Source organism: Plecotus auritus (assembly GCF_963455305.1).
Source record: "Plecotus auritus genome assembly, chromosome: 1".
Classification (NCBI taxonomy): Eukaryota; Metazoa; Chordata; class Mammalia; order Chiroptera; family Vespertilionidae; genus Plecotus; species Plecotus auritus.
Window position 1 is genome coordinate 147352562 of NC_137770.1, and position 27299 is coordinate 147379860.

The 27299-nt window shown below is 39.7% G+C and overlaps 1 protein-coding gene across 10 annotated transcripts in view; it reads right to left on the bottom strand.

Annotated features, from left to right (window-relative positions):
* Positions 1-27299, bottom strand: part of CACNB2 (calcium voltage-gated channel auxiliary subunit beta 2) — a gene marked incomplete at its 5' end in the record, with an annotated part of 387111 nt that overhangs the window by 165368 nt on the left and 194444 nt on the right. The window contains one exon of one of the 10 annotated variants that reach the window (XM_080640724.1): positions 14328-14378. The exons of the other annotated variants lie outside the window; for them this stretch is intronic. Within the exon in view, the coding sequence (XP_080496850.1) occupies positions 14328-14378 (51 nt within the window). Of the gene's footprint in view, positions 1-14327; positions 14379-27299 lie in introns of those variants that run through there. 10 annotated transcript variants of the gene reach the window in all.

Here is a 27299-nt window from a genome sequence, read left to right on the forward strand (position 1 = left end):
CTTGATACACAGAAATAGTCATTTTATATAGAAATGTAGGTGCCATTGTCACAAAGTAGCTCCAAATATGGAGCAGAAGCAAGCTCATGAGAGGAGGAAATTTGTCTCATTAGCTGCTGTATTCATAGGTCCTAGAATTGTACCTTGCAAAGATAATAGCTGCTCAGCAAAATATATTTGTTAAATGAATGAACATGTTTCCCTGTGACCATGCATTTCCTTTCATTCATTCTTTCTTGTATTCATTTTAAACACTGTCATACACTGCTGTGACGTGGATGCCTTGCTAGATATGGCTCCTATGAGGCAAACATGGCTCCTGCACTCAGTGAAGATTACAGTCTAGATTGCTTGTTCTCAAAAAAAAAAGCATTCCAGAAATTTGTTGCAGCAATTTTGGTTGTATCAATAACTGAGGGGCCTTACAGGCTCTTTGTGGGCAGTGGCCAGGGATGTAAGTGTCCTATACTGAGCACAACAGTCCCATCCTATATAATAAAAGCATAGTATACAAATTGTTCCCTTGACCGGAATCTGGGAATTCGACCAGGGGGCAGGCTGGCCGGGGGAAGGGAGGGAGGCCTCAGTGCTGGCAGGCGGCTGGGGGAAGGGAGGGAGTACCTGGCCGACAGCCAGCAGCTGCTAGTAGGGACCCTACCAGTGCACGAGTTTCATGCACTGGGCCTCTAAGTGTAATAATAAAATGAGTGTGCACCCTCCATGCCCCTTGACCATCCTGCTAAAAAATCTGTTTACAAAACGATTTGAACTTAGACTCTAACTCTATTTTGTATACAAGCCCAAAGCATTTTTATATACTTGTCAGATAAGCCTAATTTTCTAAAAATGACTGTACTGTATAAGTCGATGAAAGATTGTACTTTGCTTGGAACTTTCCAAGAATTGTTAACCTGGTCTCCAATAGCCACACACCTGTACTGCACACCACTGTGAATCTGCATTTACAGCTGCCCCATCCATGCTGCCTACACACAGGGCAGGCACGTGACTACTAGGCCATGTCTTCCACTGTGGTCATGTCTGCACGATCACAAATTGAAATACATGCTACTTAAGAGTAAATAAATAAATAAATTACTTTTTGAGGTTTTACAAATTTTGTGTCAGACATTCACATTATGTTAACTTTATTGCATGATCATAAAGGAGTCCTGCCGAAGTACTTTTAAAAGAAAGTGAGTCTGCTAGAAATACCACGAGTCTAGACAATAAATAGTTCAAATACTTATATTTGTCTGAAGCAAATAAACTGGGTTCTGTGATAGAGACAAATGGGAGGAACCACTTCATAGAGGGAGGTCAGGAAAAACCTTTCTGAGGAATTGCAGGGTTTTAAAATTTTTATTGATTTTAGAGAGAGAAACATTAAGTTGTTGTTCCACATATTTATGCATTCATTGGTTGCTTCTTGTACGTGCTCTGACTGGGGATCAACCCACAACCTTGGCCTATTGAGATGATGCTCTAACCAACTGAGCTACCAGGCCAGGGCCAGGAATCATAGTTTTACTCAGACCGTAGGATAAGAGCAAGGGTCAGTAAGAAAATTCCAGAAAAAAAGAACAGAAAATGCCAAGGTGGTGAGCCTGGAGAGGACTTAGCTTGTTGGAAAAATTTTGGGGAAAAAAATCAATGATGATAAAATACAGTGAGTCAGAGGGGACATTACTGCAAGCGACGAGCTTTCTGGTGGTGCCTGGAATGAGCTGGACACGAAGTGAATGCTGGACTGGCTAGGGATATCTGAATGAATAGGGCATCAGTGTGGCAGGAAAAAAGGTGGGTAGGAGCCCAGACCAAGGTGGCAGCATGGGGTTGCTGGAGCTCCAGCCCTAAAAGAAGGGAGATATGCAGGGACCACCACAGGCATGCAGGATGCAGAGACTCAGGTTTCTTGAGGCCTATAGGGGGCGCTGCAGCATTGATGCACCACAGTCACAGCTAAGCAACCCTTATGAAAACCTCCAGGGAGATGTATTTTGCAGGGCAGTGGGGAGTATATTTTACCAGCAAGTAAGCTGACTTAGATACCACAGAAGAGAAAGAAAAAATTATATCAGACATTGGGAGATTAACTGGCTGGGCTCAAGCCAGATAGTTCTTTGATTATAACTAGAGCTTTTAGTTTTAGCAGAGTCTCTGTTGTAGCATAAAAATAAATAAAATAAAGGCTACATTTATTTATTATAATCATTTGTGCGACATCATTTATCACCCTGAGACCAAATCACATGCAAAATTATCACCAAATGCTGAGCTACATATGGAAACGCCAGTTTAAAAAAAAAAGTCACTGCAGTTTTTCTTTTTCTTCCTTTTTTTAAAACATAATGTGTGGTGTGTTTTTTTTTAAACCAGGTTCATACCTAGAAAAGAACAGTTACAGGCCTACCTGGAGGATTACATAAGACAAGTTCTTTCTCCAGAATCCAAAAATCTAGGATGCTCAAATAACAAGAGGTGTTACAGGTATTATGTTTAGTTCCTGAAACACTAATATCTTTACTTCAGAAGTGATTGCTGAAGAAAGAAACCATGCATGGTTCTATGGTTGTGTTATATTTAATTCTCCCAACCCTGCCAATCCACACGGTGAATATGTAGACGATGAACCTATTGTCAGACAAGTCAGCTCCTACCGCCTGGTCACCTTCTTCTCACAAGTACCGCATGCCTCTGCTATTGGGCCTTTGGCCCCAAAGTATCTTGAGACACCTCCTCCTCCTCCTATGGCTCTAATTTCAAAACAAACAAGTAGACAAACCCAGAAAGAGCAAAATACAAATAACCACAGAGCTTTCTTTCCAGCCTTGACCGCCATGGCCTCAGGGACACACAACACGATTGCCCCCCCAGTGACACCATTCAATTCCTCTTGGAGCTGCACCATCCTGTCCTGCAGTGGGCGGGCACTTTTCTCTCCCAGCCTCTGCCCCTGGGCCTCTGCAAGGGCAGAGCAAGCAGGTGGAGGAGGTAGAAGGGGTGGAGGTGGATGGAGGGTTGGAACCAGGTGTAGTGGAAGTTCTCATGGCACCTTACCGAGGGGGCTGTTCCCTAGAGAGGCTGGCTCTCCAGGCAAGCAGTGTAAGGGTCCAATAAGGGGAAAAAGGCCATGCCAGTGCTTACCAGTGTCTGTCCAATTAGCAATCCTTAGCCTCATACAGTGCTTTCCTATTTTCAAATATATTATATTTGACTCTTGAGGTTGATAGGGCTCATATTGTAAAGATAAAAAATACAGGCTCTTAGATACTGGGTGATGTCATCTAGTTAAAACCTATTCCAGCTTCTTTTATAAAAACGTAAGTTTCATTGCTTTATACTAATCAAGTACTTATCAAACTATCAGCCACTTGCTGGTATTGATAAATATCAAGGGTTTTAAAATATTAATCAGCATACTTAGAGTCTGACCAGTGCCTAGAAAGATATATTGTTTACACTAGAAATAAAACTTGGCTTATACTACTTCAATATAATGCCTTTGGACAAAGACATAGATAATAACTGTTGTCAGACTTAATAGACTAAACTGACATTCTAGGGTAAATATGATTAACGCAAAGCCTTCAAACTGTCACAGAGCAGTATAAGAAAATGTTTTTGAGAACTAAGCTACACATCTAAATTCCTACTTTTAATCTAGATTCTAATGAGTAAGAAATGTCAGTAGTTCATAATCCCTGGAGCATTACAGTCTCTCTTACCAGTATTTGCTTTCTTTTTTTCCCCTTCAATTAGTCTTAGATATCTGTGTGGGTCATTTTACTTTGATGTGTGCTTTATACTGAATCAACACCACTCATGCAACTGTAAAAAAAGAAATGCTTACACACAATTTATATCATAAAGTTACCGAGCTACAAACAATTCAAAAGAGTCATGTCCTTAACTAAGATTTTTTTCAAGTAAGCAAAAATATAGATTTCATACAGAATCATCAAATTGTAAAGTCCCATTCTATTTTTAAAATATAAGATAATCTAGAATTAAGAGATAGGTTCTACTATTGTTTAGAAATAGTTCTCTAAAATCATGATTATAAGATTTTTATTTTTCATTATCTTTTTGCTGAAATGGTCGTATGTTGCTGCTATCAAACGTAACATTTCATGAATAAAAACAAGAAAATAACGTGAAAACCTTATTAACATATTACTATAATTTACAATGTCAGTAGAGATAATATAGTATGCTTTGATAGATTCAAAATACACTACATATTCTGTTTACAGATTTTATTGATACAAATGTATCTGGTCCTTCACTTGCTCAGGAGACAAAGAAATCAAATATGTGTTAACTAATCATTTCAAATTATGCTACATGTAAAACATGCTTCTTAAGAATGAAGGAACGCGACAAAGCATGGTTCCTTTCGGTACTACTTGAAACACAGTCCTGCATGTAAATGATAGATCCCATTGTTACTCATATGACAGTGAAACATAACATTTTGAAAAATATCAAATCAAATAGAGAGAAGCTCCTCCAAAGCAATGAACAGGGAGCAAAGCAAAGCAAATCAGAGTTCTTATAAATAGCACTCCCGGAATGCTTTCAAGCCGTGTACTTGCTTATCATTCGCTGATTATGACTGGCTACTCTTCGCTTTCACAATTTGTCAGTCCTGCTGTTCTCTGTTTCAGTACATTGCCACGATAATGCTGGTCCCTGACCAAATTCCACGACCGGAGAACATTTACACGGTGGTGACAGGTGCTATCTTCGGAGGCCCTCGCGATAAAGCAATTACGTTCTCCTGGTGCCGTAGGAATGAACAGGACCATGTTTGCCTGCCTCTCAGAGGAGCCCTGGAATGGGAAAGGGTGTGCAAGCCCCCAGTTCGTGCAATTGGAGCAACAACACGGATACCACGTACAGAGGCGGTGCCTTTCTTGAGGGGGGATGAAGAGGGACGCTGGCTCAGATGCTAACAGGTGCCTTCAGTGCGTACGGCCGGTGGAGCCTCACAGCTTGGGCGCTGCTGTGACTGCACAGGGAGACCAGCCTGTGGACATGTCCTCTGCCAGGCCAGGCGGGTCAAACGTCCTTATTAGGAGAAAGCAAGCGCTCGGCCTTGGGAGAGCAGCAGGAGGCAGAGGATGTGAAACTCCGCACATCTCTATTTGGGTTTAAATGTCACCGTTACTTCCCTTAGGCTTGGAAAAACTGTCAGCATTTTGACTTGCTGAACTGAAGAACTAATCAGGAAAAGGCTTCGAATAGAGACCATGTTTTACAATGGATTCTACCACCTTGAAAGAAATAGGAGCGTGGAATCTTAAGTTGTATGAAAAAGTTTCTGAATTCTGTAAATACAGTTTTAATTTAATTTATTATGTTGGCCTGTTATATTGTTTGCCTTGTTTCAGATTAAGGGCAGAGAGCAGTTGTGCAAACATGCTGGGTGGAGATGCTTTCTCTCAGCTGGTACACACCACCTGGTTTTCCGTGGTAGCATGAAAAAGGCAGAAAACAGGTTTGATGGACTCGCGTGTGAGAATAAAATTTTGAAAGACACTGAAAGTTTTGGATGTAGCAAATAATCTTCAAATTCATTATTTCACCCAATTAAAAAAAATATAGAAGACTGTAAAAAAACCACAATCTGTAGGTAAAGGAATCAGGAGATCTCTGACCCAGCCCCATTCCCCCAAGCACCTTCTTTCTTGTTTTGTGAAATTTATTTTATCACAGAATTAATTATCTCCTAATCTGTAATGCAACAGGATGATGGGAGACAGTATATATACTTGGTCCAAAGTCTGTAATTGCAAAACAAACATCAAAACACAACAGAAACAAAAGCAAACCGACAAATGAAGAAAGCCTTCTGTGAAATCTGGCTATAATCACAGATTAAAGCAAAAACATCCACCCCCCCCCCCCAAGAAAAAGAAGAAAAAATATATGTAATCTTTATAAAAATATCTTTCCTTGGCTTTTACATACATTCCCTTGGGGACTGAATCTGGACTCTTATTTTTCTGACAAGTAGCTGAGGATATAATGGTAAGAAAAAAGCAGTTAGTTTTCTTATTTCTAATGGGTCATTCTAGGAGATGAAGAAGCTTTTTATTTAAAGTGGCTTGTTGAGAGAGGGTTAAGAAGGCTTTTAAAGCAGGCGTCAAGTTTGAGGTGGTCTTGGTTCGCAGCTGGCCTGCTGGCTGCTGGGGGAGGAGAGTGGCCTCACCTTCTGCTGGGGGGCTCTCAGGGCTCAAAGATCAGGGAGGAGCCCCAAGAACACAAGTCTCTATTCCTAAAGGAAGGCTGCAGGAGCAGTGAGAGCACAGTTATCAGAGAGTGAAAGAAAGGAAAAGGGGAAGGAAGCTGTGCACAGGCAGGCCTGTGTGTGCTCCAGAGGCTGCTCAATGGCCCGTAATCCCTGCTGATGCCCTTGACACTGTGTGGCCCTCCATTAGGGACATCCCTGGCTCTGCTCAGATTCTTCATCTGTAAAATTAAGATAATAATGTGCCTATTCACTGGGTTGCTGTGAGGATTAAATCAGATAAAGCATATAAAACATTTGGCCTCATGCAGCTTACATGATCACTAAATTTGTTTGAATTGCATTTTTTTAAATTGTGGTAGAAGATAGACAACATAAACTTTGGCATTTTTGTCATTTTAAGTTATAGTTCGGTGGCATTAAGTACATTCACATTGTTGTGCAACCATACCACCACCTGTCTCCAGAACTTTCCCCTTGTCCCAAACTGGAACACTGTACCCAGGAAACACTAAGTCCCCATTTCTCCCCCTACCGCAGCTCCTGGTGACCACCATTCTCCCTCCTGTCTCTATGAATTTGCCTACTCCAGGTACCTCATATAAGTGAAATCGTACAGCATGTGGTCCTTTGTGAATGGTGGATTTCACTTAGCATAAAGCCTTCTATTTTAATGGCATTATGAGGGCTAGGTTTATGCTGATAGAATGAAAAATAGTCTCAGAGAAGTCAGGCACTCTCACTGAGCGGTAGAAACTAAACAAATCCACATTTTCTGAACTCCCAAAGAGGCGCTCCATCAGCAACAGGGACCCTTTATTATTCACACACACTAGTTATTAGTTTAGATAGCTTTATTAATCTGAAGTTTCATGACAATGTTCTTTTTGGGTCTCTTTAGACAAAACATTTAACATCTACAATTAGTTGTTATAGTTACAGCATTACATCTCTCAAAAGTGATACAGAAGTTCCCATGAATCCTATCAGACCTCCTGATTCCTATCCTTCATATAAAATAATAAAAAAAGAGGCACAAGTTAGAGATCTCTTTAAAATGTAAACTTCTATTGAGCTCAAATTCAGCCACAAAATCATCTTGGACCTCCATAATCTAACAACAGAGAAAAAACATATATAACTACAGTATATCATAATAAAGAGATAGTTGACGAATCTATTCTTTAATTGTTAAATTGAAGTGAATTCCAAAACTACTAACTTTGAACCAATCTTTTACCCTGAAAATTCCCTGAATATTTATACTGCCCATGAATACAGAGAGTTATGATTCTCTATTCCTCAATATCTACACAGTTACATACATATTTTTTATCATGTTATGTTACCTGAATAAATGGTGATTTCTCCAAAAGCAGAGACCACCGTTAACTTCATGTGGGTAGTACTCAAAACATAACATGTCTGAGTGATTAATCATTTTGGTAGTATGATGAGGTAACTTCTTTTTCATACTGTTATATTTGGGGTACATATACAAAGCTCCTTTAATTTTTTTACATTTTTATTGATTTCAGAGAGGAAGGGAGAGGTAGACAGAGATAGAAGCATCAATGATGAGAGAGAATCATTGATCAGTTGCCTCCTATACATCCCCTACTGGTGATCAAGCCCACAACCTGGGCATGTGCCCTGACCGGGAATGGAACTGTGACCTCCTGTTTCATAGGTTGACGTTCAGCCACTGAACAATACCAGCCAGGCTATACAAACTTCTTTTAAAAAACATCAAATTAACATTAATTATTCACATTCTACTGTGAAATCCCACTAAAAAATGAATAGAATCTCGAGACCTGTGGGACACCATCAAGCATACCACGGTAAGCACAATGGAAGTCCTAGAAAGGGAGAAGACAGAGAAGAAAAAGGATATCTGAAGAAATGATAGCAGAAAACTCCCCAAATTTGTAGAAGAATATTAACCTACACATCCAGGAAACTCAGTAAAATCTAAGTAGGAGAAATTTAAAACTGTCCACACCTAGAAATACCAAAATCCAACTTGAAAAGCAACACAGAGGATCGTGAATGAAAAAAAGAGAAAGAATCCATTACATACAAGGGATTCTGAATAAGATGGTTAGAAACCATCAACTTCGTTTCCATATCCAGCAAAGCTATCCTTCAAAAATGAAGCCAAAGCTAAGACATTCCCAGATAAACATAATCTAAGAAAATTTGTCACTGAACACTGAAAGGAGGGAGGCCGTCAGGCTGAAGTGAAAGGACACCAGACAATAACGCCAACTCACATTAAGAAACAAAGAGCATGGGAAAGGTGGCTGCATAGAAATGCAGACGACGGCGCACCCGTGCTGTCTGCACTGTGAAAGCCGTGGAAGATGAGCTGTGGGTGATGTGCAGAACCTGGTGATGGGGAACTTAGCCTTGAAAAGTTCCAAACACGTGTTTTTATTAAATATTAAGCCTCATTAAAGGAAGTCACAAAAATGGCCATAAATTTGGGCCCACTGGGAAGGATCTCAGGCTTATCAGGTTTTATGCTGTAAAAATACCTGTGTTGGTGCCAAGATCTGAGAGGCCAAAGGGAAGCGGGGAAGAAAAAAAAGAAAACAAAATATGAGCTTTAAAAACTGGATTCAATACATATTAATACTGAAGGTACATTCTTCAAGCAATTGCCAGGGCTTCAAAAGAGAGAGAGAGAGAGAGAGAGAGAGAGAGAGAGAGAGAGAGAGAATGGAAATGGTCATTCTGAGATGCTTTCAGTATTTTGCATTATCCATGATGGGTCTTTACAACCTCCCTAGAGAGCAACAGAGAGATAAGAATTATTACTTTCATGTTATAGGTGATAAAACAAGCCTAGAGATATTAACTACTCTGAAACAAAGAAACCAGAGTTACAATCAAGAATAAAATCCTGTTTTTCTTTCAGTGTAGTGAGCTCTGTCATCCTATCACGTCCTCAGATCAAAGCCATTTTCTGTCCCTAACAAGACTGGGAACCCAGGATGATACAAGATAGACTTTGTGAAGGAGGCATTTGAGTCACAGGGTGTGGAACCTTCTGAACTGTGATATATCTATATTATGTGCTAGCAGTAGACATAAGGCTCTTGGGTATGATTTAAGGGTTTAGATTTTTCCCTTCTCTGATACCTAAAATACCACTAACAAGTAACAAAAATATGTGGTCAAACCAAAGCTTAAAGGCAAGTAAGCACTGTTTGTAAAGCTAACAAATGATATAATGTTACATTAAGGTCAAAACGACAGCAGGTCCTCTCCCAAGAAAGAGTAGAAAATTTCAGTTCTCCAACTCTACAAGCAGAGTGGGAGAGATGGGCCCCCTGGATGACACTGGGAGGGGGAGCCCCAGGGAATTTACAAGGGTGTAAGGTGCCTTCTGGGCTCTGATAGCCCTGAATCAATTAACACCTGATGATCTGTGGCTCATGCTGTCCTTGACAGTGCAAAATCCATATACCTAAAGGTGATACAGAATACACTTCTCGTGTTAACTACAGCTTGAGTCAGATGTGGTTATACTAGCTTTACCTCTCTGCAGAAAATAAGTTAGATATCTGAATAAAGGTGAAAGTTTTATGTTCCATTTTCTAAAATTAAGGCTTAATCTTCTGACTGGCCTGGGTGTTGATTTCTAATCAAACAAATACTCTCCTGCCTCACACTAAAGGGTCCTTTAGTGATGTCAGGAAGGTGTTTCAATATAAATGCAAGAACAGTTTCTATGAAAGAAGATTTTTTTAAATATGTTTTTATTGATTTCAGAGAGGAAGGGAGAGGGAGAGAGAGATAGAAACTTCAATGATGAGAGAGAATCATTGATTGGCTGCCTCCTGCACGCCCCCTACTGGGGACTGAGCCCGCAACCCCTGACATGTGCCCTTGACTGGAATCGAACTCGGGACCCTTCAGTCCACAGGCCAATGTTCTATCCACTGAGCCAAACCAGCCAGAGCTGAAAGGAAATATTTTGATAGCTGGGACTGGATAGGAAAAAATGGTTTAATAGCTGATTCTATAAAAAACTACTCAATGTTTAAGAAATAAAAGTAACATTGGAATCTAAACACAGGATCTAATAAAATAATTTACGTAGAGATACAAAGAATATACAAATATTCAGATCAATATTTACCTTAGCTAGTAATGTAAATAGAAATTAATACAATGTTGTGTAATTATATCTTAAAGCGATTATTAATGCCTGATGTAGGCTGAATTGTGATGAAATTAGCACATTGGTAATATTATGTTGGCATTGTCAATTGGTCTAATCATTTTGAAAAGAGACCTGGAAAGCCCTAGCCAGTGACATAAGAACATTCAAACCCACTCACTGTGCATACAAGTCCTCACCAGAGAATTTATCTCAGAGAGGTTCTTTAATAGAGCCAAACAAGCATATGCTCAACATTTGTATGCCATCTATTTATCTATAAAAACAAAATTACAGAATTAACTAACAGTCCAACAATAAACGACCATTTTTATTTGGACAAGCTATGGTAAATCCACACAATGCCATATCATTCTGTGCTTAAAAAGTGACCTCGAGATATAGTTGAAGGAAAAAGGTAGAATCCAGAATATTATATATATATATATATATATGTGCTGGTTGGAAACGACTGGAATGTATTGATAAGTTTCCAGAATACAAATATTTGACAAAAAGCAGTGAAAGTATGGGGCATTCCCACAGACATTTCCTTTAATGCTTCTTCTATTTTTAATGACAATAACTTTTAATTAATGACTTTGACATGTAAAGCTTTCAAAGTTTTCTTTCTTCAAATTTAACAATAAAAAAATTATGTTGCAAATCTCTGTTGGGATTGCACAAAATTTTTATTTTCATTAAAGGATTGCTTTATGGGGGAGGAGGGAGGGCAACGTGACATCAAACACTCTGGTATCTGCAGCTGGTAAGGCTAGTATTGCTGTGTGCCTCCTGTAAAGTATCCCTGCATACATACATCAGCCTCCAGGCCTTTTTGACACTATACTTCCATTTAACACAAATTATACCCAGAAAACCATGCAGGACCCTGTAGCCTTAAAGCATTACTTGTTTTATAATATATGGGAATACACAGGCACATGTTCACATCCCTTTTTTCTAAACTGATGTGGCAATTTAAAGGTAATGAGAAAGGAAGAATAATTCAAAGATTACTAGACTTCTTAGAGTATTTAACTTCCATCATCTTTTCTGTTCTCGCAGCTTATTCCCATCCAGGAGCTTTGGTTCTTTATCATTTGGGAATTGGGGACCACTTTGTGAACTTGCAGAAGCTACAGCAAGCATGTCAAACTCGCAGCCATCAAGTGGCCCGCCTGCTGTGAGTTTGACATGCTGGAGCTAGAAGATGTTTGTTCTTATACTGAGATGAATATTTGCACATAGTTTCCGAGGGTTTATACTTGCCTAGCCCTTTGCCGCAGGATCCACAGATATCCAATTAGGAGTCCCACTTCACAGGGCTGTTCAGTACTTTAATCTTTCCATCTTTCCTCCAATATGCAAATAAAAAACAACTCAGAACTTTCCCTGCTGCCTCTCCCAGATAACATGGTTTGGGATCTCAGTCTAGTTTTTTCGTTACTAGTCATCGCAGAAAATGTAAGTAAGTATGTGATTCAACGGTAGGCACCATGTTGAGCACTATGCACTGCGATAAATATGCTCACAAATAACTTGAAAGGTATTATTCTTCCTAATTTCACAGATGATGAAACGAAGGCTCGGAGAAACCAAAACTTGCCAAATCACAGTTATTAAGGGGATAGTGTAGTACTCAAAGTCAGGTCTAACTGGGTCCAAATGTTTGCTTTTAACCACTGTCAGAAAAAGACCCCAAAATTACAGGTAAAATGTTAAATAAATAAAAATACCTGCATAAATCGAAAAGATTATTTTAATTTGGAGGAAAGGAGAAAATGAGATAGAGGAAGTGACCACCTCGGTCTAAGAGTAATGGCACACAATTACAGTCATAAAGGATATTATGTTCAAGCAACTTACAATGTAGAAATACCAGAATTCACAGAATGCTGAAAAGTGTACACAATACTAGTCAGAGTCATATTATTTTGCCTTTGGCAGTGAGGAAGTATATAACAAATTACATTGGTTTATTAACTTCATTTTAATGTAAGAATGAGAATAAAATGTATAATTTCTAAATGTGCTTTTATGCATTTGGGATTTGTAGTGACTTTAAAAAATATAACTGACATGAAAACTGAAATTATACTTGATTAGATAAAATAAAAAACATGTAGTTTATTCAGCATTCTAAAAAGTTATTCCATAATTCATATATATATATACAAATACATAATCACATATGTATTTTTTCTCTCCATTTATATTATTGTCCAGATTGAAAGAAAAGTTTCGATCATTATTTGAGAATAACTACATGGAATTGTTAAATGGAAATAGAAAAAAGTGTTTATAAAGACTTATTTTAAAACTTAAGCATTAAAGCAAAAATTCATGTATTTATCAACCCTAATCAAACACAGATATTAGTTAAAATGAGGCCATAAGAAATAAAAACTCTAGGGTTGACAAAGAGGAGGTAGCTTAAAAGGATAAAACATCCCTGTGCAGATTCCCCATCCATAATACTTCAAGACAAAACTGAAAGCAACTGTAGGATAACTATTTTAGAATGATATAGACTGACATTCCAATTAAATAATGGTGACAGTGGTGAGCCCAATTTCACCACTGATAATAGTCAAAATGATCAGTGGAATGTAGTTGGCAATTTGGGTTTTGGATTATGCGTTTTCCTAATTCATAATGGAATTCCTCTTCAGGAACAACTATAGCAGCTATTTCATATCTGATAATGTTCTTAGAAAGCAGGCCAGTTTATAGGAAGTGATAATTCCAGATATCTTTCAAAACAAACAAGTACTGAACAATTTCTGAATTAAATGTGAGTGGAATTTGAAAAGCTCAGAAATTTGGGTGAAGTATTTAATACCCAGATATCTTTTATAATTAGTGTATATATTGCCAGCCTGGTCAGAGCCTAAAGAAATTTAAAACTGTGGTGTACAAAATTTAATGGGGATAACACAAGCAAGGAGAATTCTATTTTCAGAAAATTTAAAATGAAGTGTAACAAAAGGTCATTGAAATCACATATAGATTAAGCAAGGCTTCTCACAGTTTACTGACTGCGCTATATGATACCACAAAGAACAAATGACTGCCAGACATATATTTCTTAGCAAGTATTTTTCTCTCCGTTAAACTAAGTTTAGTGTAGGTTGGAATAGCTGGAAACAAAAGAGGTAACCTGGAAAGAATTTTTAAACAAGTTGTACTTTATTGATTTTAAAATACTTTTGTGTCCTATTAGCATAGATATTTCTAACGTTATAATTTTTGGAGGCTACAGTTTACATTTGGGTTTTAGAATTATTAATTTTTTCCAAAGCCTTCTTTCCAAAGAAGGACACCAGTAATGATATGATTTTTTCTTTAAAGTTCCAAACCAAATCCAAATACCCAAACATCTAATTGTGTTGTAAAGCTTTGTGCTTATGTATTTTAAACATTTGATTAAATTTAAAAAATTAAATCAAAAATATCAACATGACAAACAGCAATCAAATCTTAATTTGCAGTAATACAGGAAGTCAAATCATCCTAATTTATATAGGAAGGCATCAGAAGCCAAAGAGCTCAGTGGCGAGGCTGTCAGCATGCTCCACAATGCAAGTGACTGCCTACAGCTGGAAAAGCATGTTCATTTTTCACTTTCTCTCCTGTCCCTTCTCTCCCCAGCCACTAAATTAATCTCAATAAGATACAGTTTAAAACCGGAGTTACATTCTACTTGCTTAAACCACCTGAACATTTCCACAATAACACTGTGATTGATTACATTTCTGATAAGGACAACTCTAAAAAAGTAAATAAATAAAACAACTAAGGTGATTTTAGCTTGAGTTCATTAACAATTCAGTACATTCCTGTTGACTCTAAACCAGGCCACGCATCTGACCTGCCTCTCTCTGCCCAAATGCTTACCCAAGAAATAATGCACTTAGTTTGAGAAGACCTGAGGCGTCTGTCAAGCATGCCAGCCCAGCTCCACTCTCCAGAGGAAACAGCCTTCAGAGGAGCAAGAACTCAGTGAAAAAGCTCAAGACAGCCAAGTCTTGCTTTGCTGACCTGCATATCAACTGCCTTCCTTTTCCTTGCTGGCTTGGGGTGTGCGGTCTGAGCCAGTGGGACTTTGTAAAGTTTTTTAGATGACAACCTTTCTCTCAGTTCCAGAACCACTCAGGCAGGCAGAGGAGCCCATCCGTCAATTAACAAGTGCAAAGGGGAGGGTCTTTTTGTGCTTGGAATGACGTCAGCTGGCTTGGAAGAGCTGGCTTGCAAACTCGTGCATGCAGAGTAACATTTCGTTAATATCAGATGCAAGCCTTCCAGCAGCGCTGGCCACCACTATAGAACAACAGGCTGCACAACTGGCCAGCTGTTTGCATTCAAGGAAACCACTGGACTGAAAAGGAGTCTGGAATAAAAGTGAGAGCATTCCTCTCTTATCCAAAGAAGAGTTCCTCTTTTACATAGAACAACGGTCGCCTTTTGCAGTCACCTTTTACAGTGTGTATGAAAAATATAATTTTTTTTCACAAAGTCAAATAAGTATCACTTGGATGAATTTCATTTTAATTAAAAATAACTTCCTCAAAAGACATCTTTAACAAGTGAAGTGATGACCACGACACTCTGAGAACACTTGCAAAGCATGGGACAAAGGATTATTAGCCAGAAAATAGGAAGAACTCCTGTAAGTCTATAAATAAATCTAAAGGGATAAGGAAAAAACACACAAAATAGGTAAATCATTGAAGAGAAAAACCTTAGTGTCCAATGAACATGATAAAATGCTTGACTTCAGTACTAATCCGAAATCCAAATTAAAATCAGAATTGACCATTTCACACTTAGTAGAGTGGAAACATCTATATATTTGAAAAATACCAGGTCTCAGTGAGGACGGCAAGCAGGGGCTGGCAAAGTCTGACCCCAGGGCCAACTCCAGCCAGAAATCTGTTTTGCAAGCTAAGAATGTATTTTACATTTTTAAATGGTAGAACTGTATGTTGCGAGACACGAAAATTATCTGAAGTTCACATTTAGTGTCTTTAAGTGAACATTCTCCAGTCCCTGATGATTCGTCTATGGCTGTCTTTTTGTTACAACAGCAGAGTTGTATGGTTGTGACAGGGACTACGTAGTTCACCCAGGTTTGACTGTCTCCTCTCTGGTCCCTCACAGGAAAGGTTTGGTGTAGAGGAACCAGACTTGCATGCATCGCTGGTGGAGGTAGAAATTGGTACAGCCACGTTAGAGATTTAGCAGAAAGTAGTGAAGGTGATTGACTCCCATTCCTTAATATATAGGCAGAGAAACCCTCACATGAGTACACAGGAGGGTTGGTCCAGGATGGTCCGAGCAACACTGGGGGTTACAGTAAACAAATAATTTTAACGTTAGGAAAAATACTGAAAAGAATCATGATACAAAATGCCTTTCATTATATAGACATTAAAATGTTTATGGGACACTTTCATTGTATAACAAAATAAATATGATATATGACAGTAAGTAAAGGGGGAAAAAAGTGCCCTGACAATTTTTTTCACATCAATCATTCCACTGTTAAAAATATTTAGAAAAAGCTTGTAAGGAAACATATAAATTTTATTTATAGTGGTTGCATCTGGGTAGTGGTTTGAGGGTGTGTGTTTTTTCCTGTCCTTTAAAAAAATTATTTTGAACTTTCTACAATAGGTTTATTTTACTTTTCAACCTCAAAAAAGTTTTCTTAAGTACCTAAAAGGCAACCAAGGATTATCTAATTTCTAGAGAAATTAGAAACTTTTGTCTAACTCACTGCTACACATCAGACTATTTCATATCTTTATGAGAGTGGATATTAACTTGCAGAAAACTGGTAAAATGAAAATTAATTAGAAATGAATTTGTCTAACAGAAATGCTATTGATTTCTCTCTTATATAAAAGACAACCGCCCAAATTATTGTTTTATGTCCTATAGAGCCTTAACTAGGTCTGTATTCAAGTTAACAATCTGAGCCCAGTGTTCTTTCTTTCAGTGACTATAAATACTTATGTCCCTCCCATAATCTTTTAAACTGACTGTACCATCCTGCCGGTTTCCTCAATGAATGACAAAAACCTTTAGCACATATTTATTCTACTTATATTTGGGAGAAATGCTCTGAAACTTATGAAAAATTATACTTGGACACCAGTTTTCAATTCGAAACATAGTTTCTTTTCTGAAGATGACATATAGGATTAGTAGCTTTCCAAATCTAGCCCACATTAATTTGTAATGTTACGAAAATATACTTGCAATGGGAAAATGTTAACTAATGTGGATTTCAGTCAAGCAAAAAACAATTGGGATTTGAAGAAGAGGAGGATGAGGATGGAAATTCTGAACAGACCACACAGGAATGTAAAGCACTTCCAAGCTCCTATAAACTCTAATACTAAACACTATTGTCTTGTCACAAGAACATCATTCTTTTTACACATTAGGATTTTTTCTTGCTTTCAAATGGGATGGAAGGGTATCTTCATGAGGTCCCTGGGAAGAGCATGAAGAGAAAAGATGGAAAAGAGGGATTGAGGGAGACGTGCAGGATCAATGATGAGTGAACTATTGAGAATGAAAAACAGGAAGAGGAACTGAGGTACATGCAGGAAAGGAAATGGTAGATTTTGGATGCAAGATAGTTTATCATGCCCGAAGCCGGAAGAAATGACAATTCTAAGACAATATGGTCCCTCCCCAGTCGGTGTTAACAGAATAGAGAGAGGAAGGCAACCTTAATTTAGGTGGGTATTTCAATATGCAATGGTGTTTTTTGGGGGGCTTTCCATACTTTCGGCAAATTTTCAAGTTAGGTGTTTATAACTGAGGGACTGTCTAAAATCCAGAGCCATATTATAGAACAAATAGATTTAGAATACCACTTTTCCCCTGTTTTTCCTAAGTATAAGATAATTTCTCGGTTTAGAATGCATTTCCACCATTGAGAATTTGAAAATAAAGAACCAAAAACAAAACAAAAAACAACACTTACCCTTGCCATCTCTCAGGTTCCTAATCTATAAAAACGGGCTAAGACTTCAAAGGATGATTGTTGGGATTACATAAAACATCTAGCTCACATCTGGCACATCCAAGATGTCAAATAAATGTTAGTTTTCAATGCCATAACCCAGTAGTTCCCAAGGGGGAGGGGGTGAATTTGTTCACAGACAACATTTAGCAATGTCCAGAGACATGTTTTGATTGCCATACGGGGACGGGGAGGTGACTGACTAGCCTGTAGTGGGTAGAGGTCAGGGATGCAGCTCCATAGCCCATAGTAACCCTGCCCCCAGTTCATCCAGCTGTAGGGGTGGAGAGAGAATCTTCAATAAAAGATTCAAATAAATGAACCTCCCTCTTTTATTTCATAAAAGTTTTGGCATTGGGGAGAGAACTCAGTTAGCTTTTTGCCCTTCTTCTCTCCTTGATAAACTAGCTGTCCTTTTTCACATATTATGCACTTCATCATTAGTTAAAGAACTTATACTACCCGAACAACTTCCTTTTTGAGACAATGCTCGGGACCGCCCCCCACCACAAAGCGTTATGGAGCTCAACATGTCAATAGCGCTCAATTTGAAACCCTTGAACGTGCCTTTTATATCAAAGCTATCGATGTGCAGTACTTAAATTATAACACAAGATGACACAATGTGAAATTCAAATCACACCTGGGACTGGAGCAGTAAAGGAGTGGGGGCAGGAGAACTGGACACTGTGAGTTCGGGGGATCTCAGGAGCAGACCCCTGGGAGCGCTGCCACGTGCCTGGTTATTCTCATGCTCTACAGGAGGAGCCCTCAGACACACTGGGGTGGCCTGGCATCGGATGTCAGGTGGAGGGCCTGAGGTTTCTGCAGTCCCCACCTGCATTCGCATCACAAATATTTGGCCTTAGCTTGTTTCCAGTATCCTTCCCCTGCCCCACCCCCCAGCTCCATGTTGTCTCTGCAAAACTGTGAAAAAGGCTTAATGAAAATGACAATATAACCAGAGAATTCCTGGAGTGCTATTTTTATAACTAAACATGCACGCTCAGTAGTCTGCCAGAGAAGGTTCTTTTCATTATTCTATTTGTATTCAGAATTGTTATTATTTGCCTGCATACACAGAAGGCAGGGACGACAGTTCCAGAAATCCCCAGTCCCCAGTCTGAGTCAATCTTCCCATTTGTTGTTTTAATCTTTAAAACAGCAGCAGATCTTTCTGCTCCAGGAGGTGGTGGCCAAAGTATAAATATGTTATGTTGCCAGGAGATTTTTTAAAAAGCAGAATTTTGAAGGTCACACATTCTAAGTGGTCACTCCAGACTTCAAAGCCCAGACTGTTTCTCTAACCCGCAAGGACTGTGAAGTTCCCTTGATTACACCCGGGTGTAGAGCGTATGCCACAATAGTGTCGTCTTTGATTACACGAGGCCGTGATATTTGTCTAAGTCTGGGTCATCGTGGCATGCCCTAGCCAGACAGTGAACCACAGCAGCAAAACAAAACTCCAGCGCGCGTGCACACTGGAAGCCTCACACATGTTTTGGGTAAATAACAGCCAAACACATTGCTTTCTCAAAAAATAAATATCGGAAACAATTTCAAATACCATAGTAAAAACAGCAGCAACCCCCTCAAAACTAAAGGAAAAGAGTCATATCCACAACTGGGTTTTCTTTTCACCTAATATGTCACTAATAAATTTATTTGTATTTTATTTTATGTGACAACAATTTCAACAGAACTATCGCTACTGACAGGAAAGAGCAAAGCAATTATGTCTCAAAACTGTCCTATTTAACCCAAATAGTTGTACTACTGAATTTTCTTTCTCAGATTTTATTCCCCTCAGCAGCCCATAGTAACCCTGCCCCCAGTTCATCCAGCTGTAGGGGTGGAGAGAGAATCTTCAATAAAAGATTCAAATAAATGAACCCCCCTCTTTTATTTCATAAAAGTTTTGGCATTGGGGAGAGAACTCAGTTAGCTTTTTGCCCTTCTTCTCTCCTTGATAAACTAGCTGTCCTTTTTCACACATTATGCACTTCATCGTTAGTTAAAGAACTTATACTCCCCGAACAACTTCCTTTTTGAGACAATTTGTTAATTTCAAACATGACAACCAACCAAATGCAAGAACTGCAAGGGAGTGTCTCCTCTACCATCCCCTGTTCCCCATCATTAGATAAGATATATGTGAAAAAAGCCTTGAGTATTATTATTAATGAAAAAAAAACCCCAGTAATTTTATCTACATCGAAGTTGCCACTCAAACCGTTCTAGGAAAAATAAGAGGAGAAGGTGTTTTAGGGGCTCCTTTAATCTCTCTGGGCCCCCATGGATCTGTTCAATGGTCAGTTTCACTCTGAAAGGCATTGTGTGTAATTTTTTGGTACCGGCAACTTGCATCTAACATAGCAAAACTTTCTATAACATTAGATGTCTTTCTAGAGTTAATATTTAAAGAAAACTGCTGATTATTTCCTATAGTAGTTATACGAATCTATGAAATTCAATGCATTATGTTTAATGTTTCAATATTTCCCCTTAATACAAAGACCACTGAATTATTCAGAATGAGGTGTGTGCTGGGGACTAGGGTGGTTACATAAAGTGCTGGGTTTTTTGCACTGTTTTTGAGATTCTACTCCAATTTCCCAATCCTCTTCTCCTGGCCCTTTTGTATCCTGCTATTTTAGGGTTTCCTCTTGCATTTTCACTTCTCCTCTGTGCTAAGGGAATAATATTCCCAATTCTCAGTTTCTGTGAAGTGGTCCTGAATATTGTAGGCCTCTGAGTTCCAGGCTCTCGTGTGTAATGCCCACTAGACAGCTCGCCATGGATTGCTGATGTCCTGCTTACATGTTACATGCTTCTCAAGGGACTCCTGATCCTCTCCCCACGCCCACGTCTTGAACATGATAGTGAATAGCACTCCATCCTACTGATGAAAGCCATCAGCAAGTCCTGTCCACACACGCTGCAACCTTGGCCACCTCGCCCAAGACCTCTTTAGCAAGAGCTCCTAAGTCATCTCATGGCTGCTGCCCAGCCTCCGCAGAACAGCCAGCCTGGTCCTTCTTAAAGCACAGATTCGCTTCAACACTCTGTTGCCTAAAATCCTCTAACAGATTCTCACTGCGACTGAAATAACTGTGCCTGCAGTGTCTAGTGAGAACTGACTCTTGGTCACATCTCGGACTTCATGTCCCTTTACTCTGCCCCGTCATTGCCACACTGCAGCCACCCTGGCCTTCTTTCTGTCCCCAGGCCATGCCAAGTGCATTTCTAGGTCAGGCCTCTGAACTTGATCTTCATGTGCTTGGAGCACTGCCCTGGAGACACTCACATGGCGCCTCTGTTCTACATCAATCAGGTCTCACTTGCAAACTCCTCTCCCAAAGGAGCCCGGGGCCTCCACTCCAAGGTGGAACTGCTCTTCCTCACCATTCCCTATTTCATTTTCTGTATAGCAGGCGGCGGTAGTTGAAGTTACCTTATTGATTTATTGGTCATGTTTGCCTTCCCATAAAACTGAGTGTAGAACCTATGGCTTGCCCACATGCTAGTTTCAGCTTTAAGGACCTCTTGCTGCTTTTAGAGTAGTATGATCTGGCCCATGGTCCAGCAAAACCTGGAAGTCCATTCATGGAAGTGAAAAGTACACTAGCCTTAGAGTTAGGAGAACTGAGTTAGTCCTGGCTGTGTTGCCATTAACTAACTGGTTAAGCTACTGGGTATGCCTGAGCTTCAGAATACTCATATGTAAACAAAAGTTGTTCAAACAGTCTAAAGCAGTGGTTGGCAAACTCATTAGTCAACAGAGCAGCAAACCGCGGCTCGTGAGCCGCATGAGGCTCGAGAGCCGCAGTTTGCCGACCACTGGTCTAGAGAAAGGCTACTGACTTAGTCCTATCACTGAAACTGTTATTCTTTTAAATTTAAAAAAAATTTTTCAATTACAGTTGACATACAATATTATAATTTCAGGTGTACAACATAAAAAATTAGACATTTACCGAACTTACAGAGTAATCCCCCTGATAAGTCTAGTACCCATCTGGCACCATACCGAGTTATTACAACATTATTGCCTATATTCCCTATGCTGTACTTGACATCCTCATGTAACATTGTTATTCTATTAAACGTGCTGAAGGAAAAAGACTATGGAATAGTCTTCATCAGTGAGAGCTACCAATTATAATCTCTCTGATATTCACAATTAATTCGGGTTAAAAAAATTGGTCAAGATAACTGGTACTTGTTTGATTAACTGAATTTTTACCTAATTCTTATGTAAACTAAAGCTTGTTGACATAGTAAATCCTAGAAGGAGTCTATCTGATATCTGGCTGCATTTGTGTTTGATTATATAATGTATACCTATATTAAGTCTGACAAACATTTTAAGTGTTAAATAATGAATGTGATTTTTATGATTCATTTGTGTTATCTTTAAAAAGAACTTCTAAGTATTTAAAACATCTTTCAGTTTTATTAAGGTATAACTGACATATAAAATTGTAAGATATTTAAAGTATACATCATGGTGAATTGACATATGCATACATTATAAAAGGATTCTCCCCATCTGATTAATTAACACATCTATCATCTCACATATTAATCTTTTTTTTTTTACCATTATTTTCTTTTTGTGTGTGTGAGGCCATTTAAGTTCTATTCTCTTAGCAAATTTTAATTATACAATAGTATTGTCAACTATGGTCATTCTGCTGCACACTAGATCCTCAGACCTTATTCATCTTATAGCTGAAAGTCTGTACTCTTTTACCAAACTCTCTCCGCTTCCCCATCCCTCACCCCTGCCAACAACCACTTCTCTACTCTCTAATGAACTTCTAAGTTTTGAAAACATGAATTTATAAATTCAATACTATAGAATAAAATAAATCTGGGATAGAGGTACTACAAAAAAAGTACATAGGACTGCTAAAAATAAGACCATGAGTTAAAATGTAATGGTTCTTACTATGTAATTTCATTTTACTAATTTCTCCAATGAAGTAGTGAAATTACTCCTATTATCTAGATGTAAATATACTGTAAATCACAAAAATGTAATTGTTTACTCCTTGATTTTGACTATAAACACTGACATTTTTTAAAGCTTATGCCTCCCACCACACTAATTTTATTAAGAGTACTAATGCTAAGAAAAAAATATATTCACAACAACATATTAAAAACACTATAGGCATAATTCATCATCTGCTTTTAAAAAAAAATCTCCTTTATTGTTTGAGGAACTTTGGAATATAACCCTTATTCGTATTTTAAAAGTGCTTAGCACTTTACTTGGAAGGGCATATTTTTCTGAGTGTTCATCATTCTTTTTTGTGATATAGTTGTGCATTCACACCAATAGTATTTATCTTACGTGGCCCCAAATATACACATTTAATCTGAATAGGCCATGTACCACAGCTGGTTGAAGAAGGGATTAGGGAGGCAGTTAATAAAAATGAAATCCTCGAAAGTTGAGGACGGAGCAGATTTTAACTACAAGTGAAAACTGCAAGGTACATACTCCTGTGGATCTGCAGCTCTAACTTCTCTCACCACGCGCATTCCCCAGGACAGCAGTTCTCTAAGTGTGGTCAGAGGACCTCGAGACCTTCTCAGATCTGCAAGCTCAAAATTATTCTGAGTATCAAGTGAAAAACTGGAGTTATCTCCAGAACAAATATTTGGGAGACATAAAGGTTTTGTCTCCTTTACTACCTAAATATAAAATGAAATCATCTACAAATATCTGACTTAGGATTTGGTCCATACAAATAGGTCAGGAGGCCTGCAGCCAACCCTTGATAATAGGTTGGGCCCCAAATCTATTTCAATGTAAGTAATCTCTTTGGAATAAAAGTCCTGCTATTCCATAGTGGTTTTTAAATTAGGTTGACAGTCTAAGCTGTTGGTTATAGTGGGGCCTGGGTTTGATGATGTGCATTGAGACCTGGTAAGCAGAACTCTTTAAGTGTATGTGTGTACAACTAGACAATTGTAATTTAAGTATAAGTACAGATGACTCTTGAACAACGTGGGGATTAGGGACACCAATCCATCACACAGTCAAAAATCCACATATAACTTTTGACTCCCCCAAAACTTAATAGCCTACTGTTAACCAAAGCCTTACCAATAACATAAACAGTTAACATATATTTTGTATGTTATACATAGCATATGCTGTATTATTACAGTATAGTAATCTAGAGAAAAGAAAATGTTAAAAAAAAATACTAAGGAGGAGACAATACATGTATAATATTTTTTTGAAAAAACAAACCAACCATTAATAAGTGGACCCAAGCAGTTTAAACATGTGTTGTTCAGAAACCAAGATGGCGGCATAGGTAAACACCTAAACTGCTGCCTCGCACAACAATTTCAAAACTACAACTAAAAGACAGAACGGACACCATCCAGAACCACAGGAAAGCTGGCTGAGTGAAAATTCTACAACTAGAGGGAAAGAGGAAAGCTCACAGAGAATTGGAGGTACAGCAAAGGGGCTTTGTGTGCGCAGAGAGGAAGGGCGGCTGGGAGCCTGGCTGACTTTCTCTGGCGGAAGGGGGAAGGAAGCCTCTGACCGCACTGAACCCCAGTTCTGACTGCACTGAACCCCAGTTCCGGGCGAACCTCTGGGGACCCACGCTCTTACGGGGGGGAGTCTGGACTCTCGGGCGGAGACTCGAGCTGGGAAAGGCTGAAGTCTGAAGGCGCACCCGGGCCAGTGCGCACAAAGGCTGCGGAGGTTGCCACAGGCTTTCCCTAGTGGAAGGGAGTCAGAGGATTCTGACTGCACTGAGCCCCAGTTCGGACTGCAGTGAACCCCAGTTCCAGGCGAGCCCCTGGGGACCCACGCTCTTGTGGGGGGAGTCTGGACTCTCAGGCGGAGACTCGGGAGCCGGGGAAGGCGGAGGACTGAAAGTGCGCACGCGCGCGCGCGCCAGTGTGCACAAAGGGTGCGGAAGTTGCCACAGGCTTTCCCTAGTGGAAGGGAGTCAGAGGATTCTGACTGCACTGAGCCCCTGTTCGGACTGCAGTGAACCCCAGTTCCAGGCGAGCCCCTGGGGACCCACGCTCTTGTGGGGGGAGTCTGGACTCTCAGGCGGAGACTCGGGAGCCGGGGAAGGCGGAGGACTGAAAGCGCGCACGCGCGTGCCAGTGAGCACAAAGGCTGTGGAGGTTGCCACAGGCTTTCCCTTAGTGAAAGGGAGTCAGAGGCTCCTGACGGCACTCAGCCCCAGTTCTGACTGCAGTGAACCCCAGTTCCAGGCGAGCCCCTGGGGACCCACGCTCTTGTGGGGGCAGTCTGGACTCTCAGGCGGAGACTCGAGCTGGGGAAGGCGGAGGACTGAAAGCGCACATGCGCGCAAGGGCAAGGCTGACAGGAAGCCAAGACTGAGACTCCACCCCATCCTAGCTGAGCACAGAAGCTATTGCAATTTGGCAAGTCTAATCCTATAAGGCTGTCTCCAGCACCGAACTTCTCCCAGCATAGACACAGCTGATCCTTACAGCCAACTGGCCTGGAGGTCAATTCTTCCCAGTGATACCAACAACAATAAAGACTTAATTACAACAAGGCTGTACACACAGTCCACAAACGGGTGCACCAAGAGTGTCCACCTCAGGTTAACTGGGGAAGCAGACCCACTGGGCCATATTGGAAACCTAGCACAAATATCTACCTTACCAACTCAGGGAATCAGTGAAAATGCGGGGTCAAAGAATCAGATCACAAACGAAAGAAATGGAGGAAAACAAACGACTGGATATAGAATTCAAAACCACGGTTATAAGACTTTTTAAGAATATCCTAGAAAAGGCCGATAAATATAACGAGACCCTCGAAGATATGAAAAAGGACCAACTAGAAATTAAACATACACTGACTGAAATAAAAAATATTATACAGAGACCCAGAAACAGAATAGAGGAACCCAAGAATCAAGTCAAAGAATTGAAATACAAAGAAGCAAAAAACACTCAACCGAAAAAGCAAAAAGCAAAAAAAAAAATCCAAAAAGTTGAAGATAATGTAAGAAGACTCTGGGACAACTTCAAGCGTACCAACATCAGAATTATGGGGGTGCCAGAAGAAGAGAGAGAGCAAGATACTGAAAACCTATTTGAAGAAATAATGACCGAAAACTTCCCCCACCTGGTGAAAGAAATAGACTTACAAGCCCAGGAAGCCCACAGAACCCCAAACAAAAGGAATCCAAAGAGGACCACACCAAGACACATCATAATTAAAATGCCAAGAGCAAAAGACAAAGAGAGAATATTAAAAGCAGCAAGAGAAAAACAGTTAATTACCTACAAGGGAGCACCCATACGACTGTCAGCTGACTTCTCAACAGAAACTATGCAGGCCAGACGGGAGTGGCAAGAAATTTTCAATGTGATGAATAGCAAGAACCTACAACCAAGATTACTCTACCCAGCAAAGCTATCATTCAGAATTGAAGGGCAGATAAAGAGCTTCACAGATAAGAAAAAGCTGAAGGAGTTCATCACCACCAAACCAGTATTATATGAAATGCTGAAAGGTATTCTTAAAGAAGAGGAAGAAGAAAAAAGTAAAGAGAAAAATTATGAACAACAAATACATATCTATCAACAAGCGAACCTAAAAATCAAGTGAATTAAAAACCTGAGGAACAGAATAATCTGGTGAATATAATAGAATCAGGGGCATAGAAAGGGAGTGGACTGATAATTCTCAGGGGGAAAGGGGCATGGGGGGTTCATGAAGAGAATGGACAAAAATCATACACCTATGGATGAGGACAGTGGGGGGGAGGGAAGGGCAGAAGGTGGGGTGGGAAATGGGTGGAGGGGAGCTATGGGGGGAAAAAGGAGAAATAATTGTAATAATCTGAATAAAGATTTATTTAAAAAAAATCAAAAAAAAACATGTGTTGTTCAAGGGTCAACATATACTTAAGTATAACTGGGGTTAATCTGTGAGTTATGATGCATATGATATATAAGTGGATAAATCAGGTAAACACATAAACAGTGCCACTTGCTTGAAACCAGTGGCTCTCAGCCTCACTGCCAAGTAGAATCACAGGGGAGCTTTACGTTAAGCAGATGCCTGGATCTCACCTCCGGAGATTCTGGCTTAATTGGGCTGGGATCCACTTGGGCATGCGGATTTTTAAAGGCTCCCCAAGTGATTCTAATGTGCAGCCCACTACTGCTAAGGGCCATGAAAATTCTCTTCTCTCTGCAAGCTTCATCACTGTTCATTGTTCAGTCTTTGAACCTTGAGTTCTTGTAGCTCTGGAATTTATACCACAAAACTTAGACTGTGATGCCTTTTAATATTCATAGATTGAGGGGAGGTTGACACGCCCTGTCTCCAGGTGTCTTGGATCTTTTCAGCCTTTCCTTCTAGAACCGACTGTAGAGTCTCACCAGTCCCCACAGGCAGCTCTTCCTTTTTGTATCCAGTCCTAGCTACCTGCTTTTGGCACTTCTGATCTGTCGCAATTCCCATTCTGCCTTCACTCAGACCTTTGACACAAGTTCCCTTACCCCAAGGTCTCAAACTAGCCTTGCCCCCCTCTCAGTCCTGGCTCCAAAAGCCCTAGGAGCTGAACCCTGCTCATTCACCAGAGGAAGCCAGTCAGATACTGGCTTAAACTTCTGCCCGCAGCAGAGCACAGGCATGAATGTGGTCATTAAAACACTGCTGGTGCTGTTTAGTGTTTCCAGATGTGCATATTTGTACAAAATAGCATTAAAGTATATCTGATATTTTTGGAGGCTGGAGAAATAAATCAAAAGCGAATTATGTTGTTTTTAGAACATGTAATGGATATACTTAA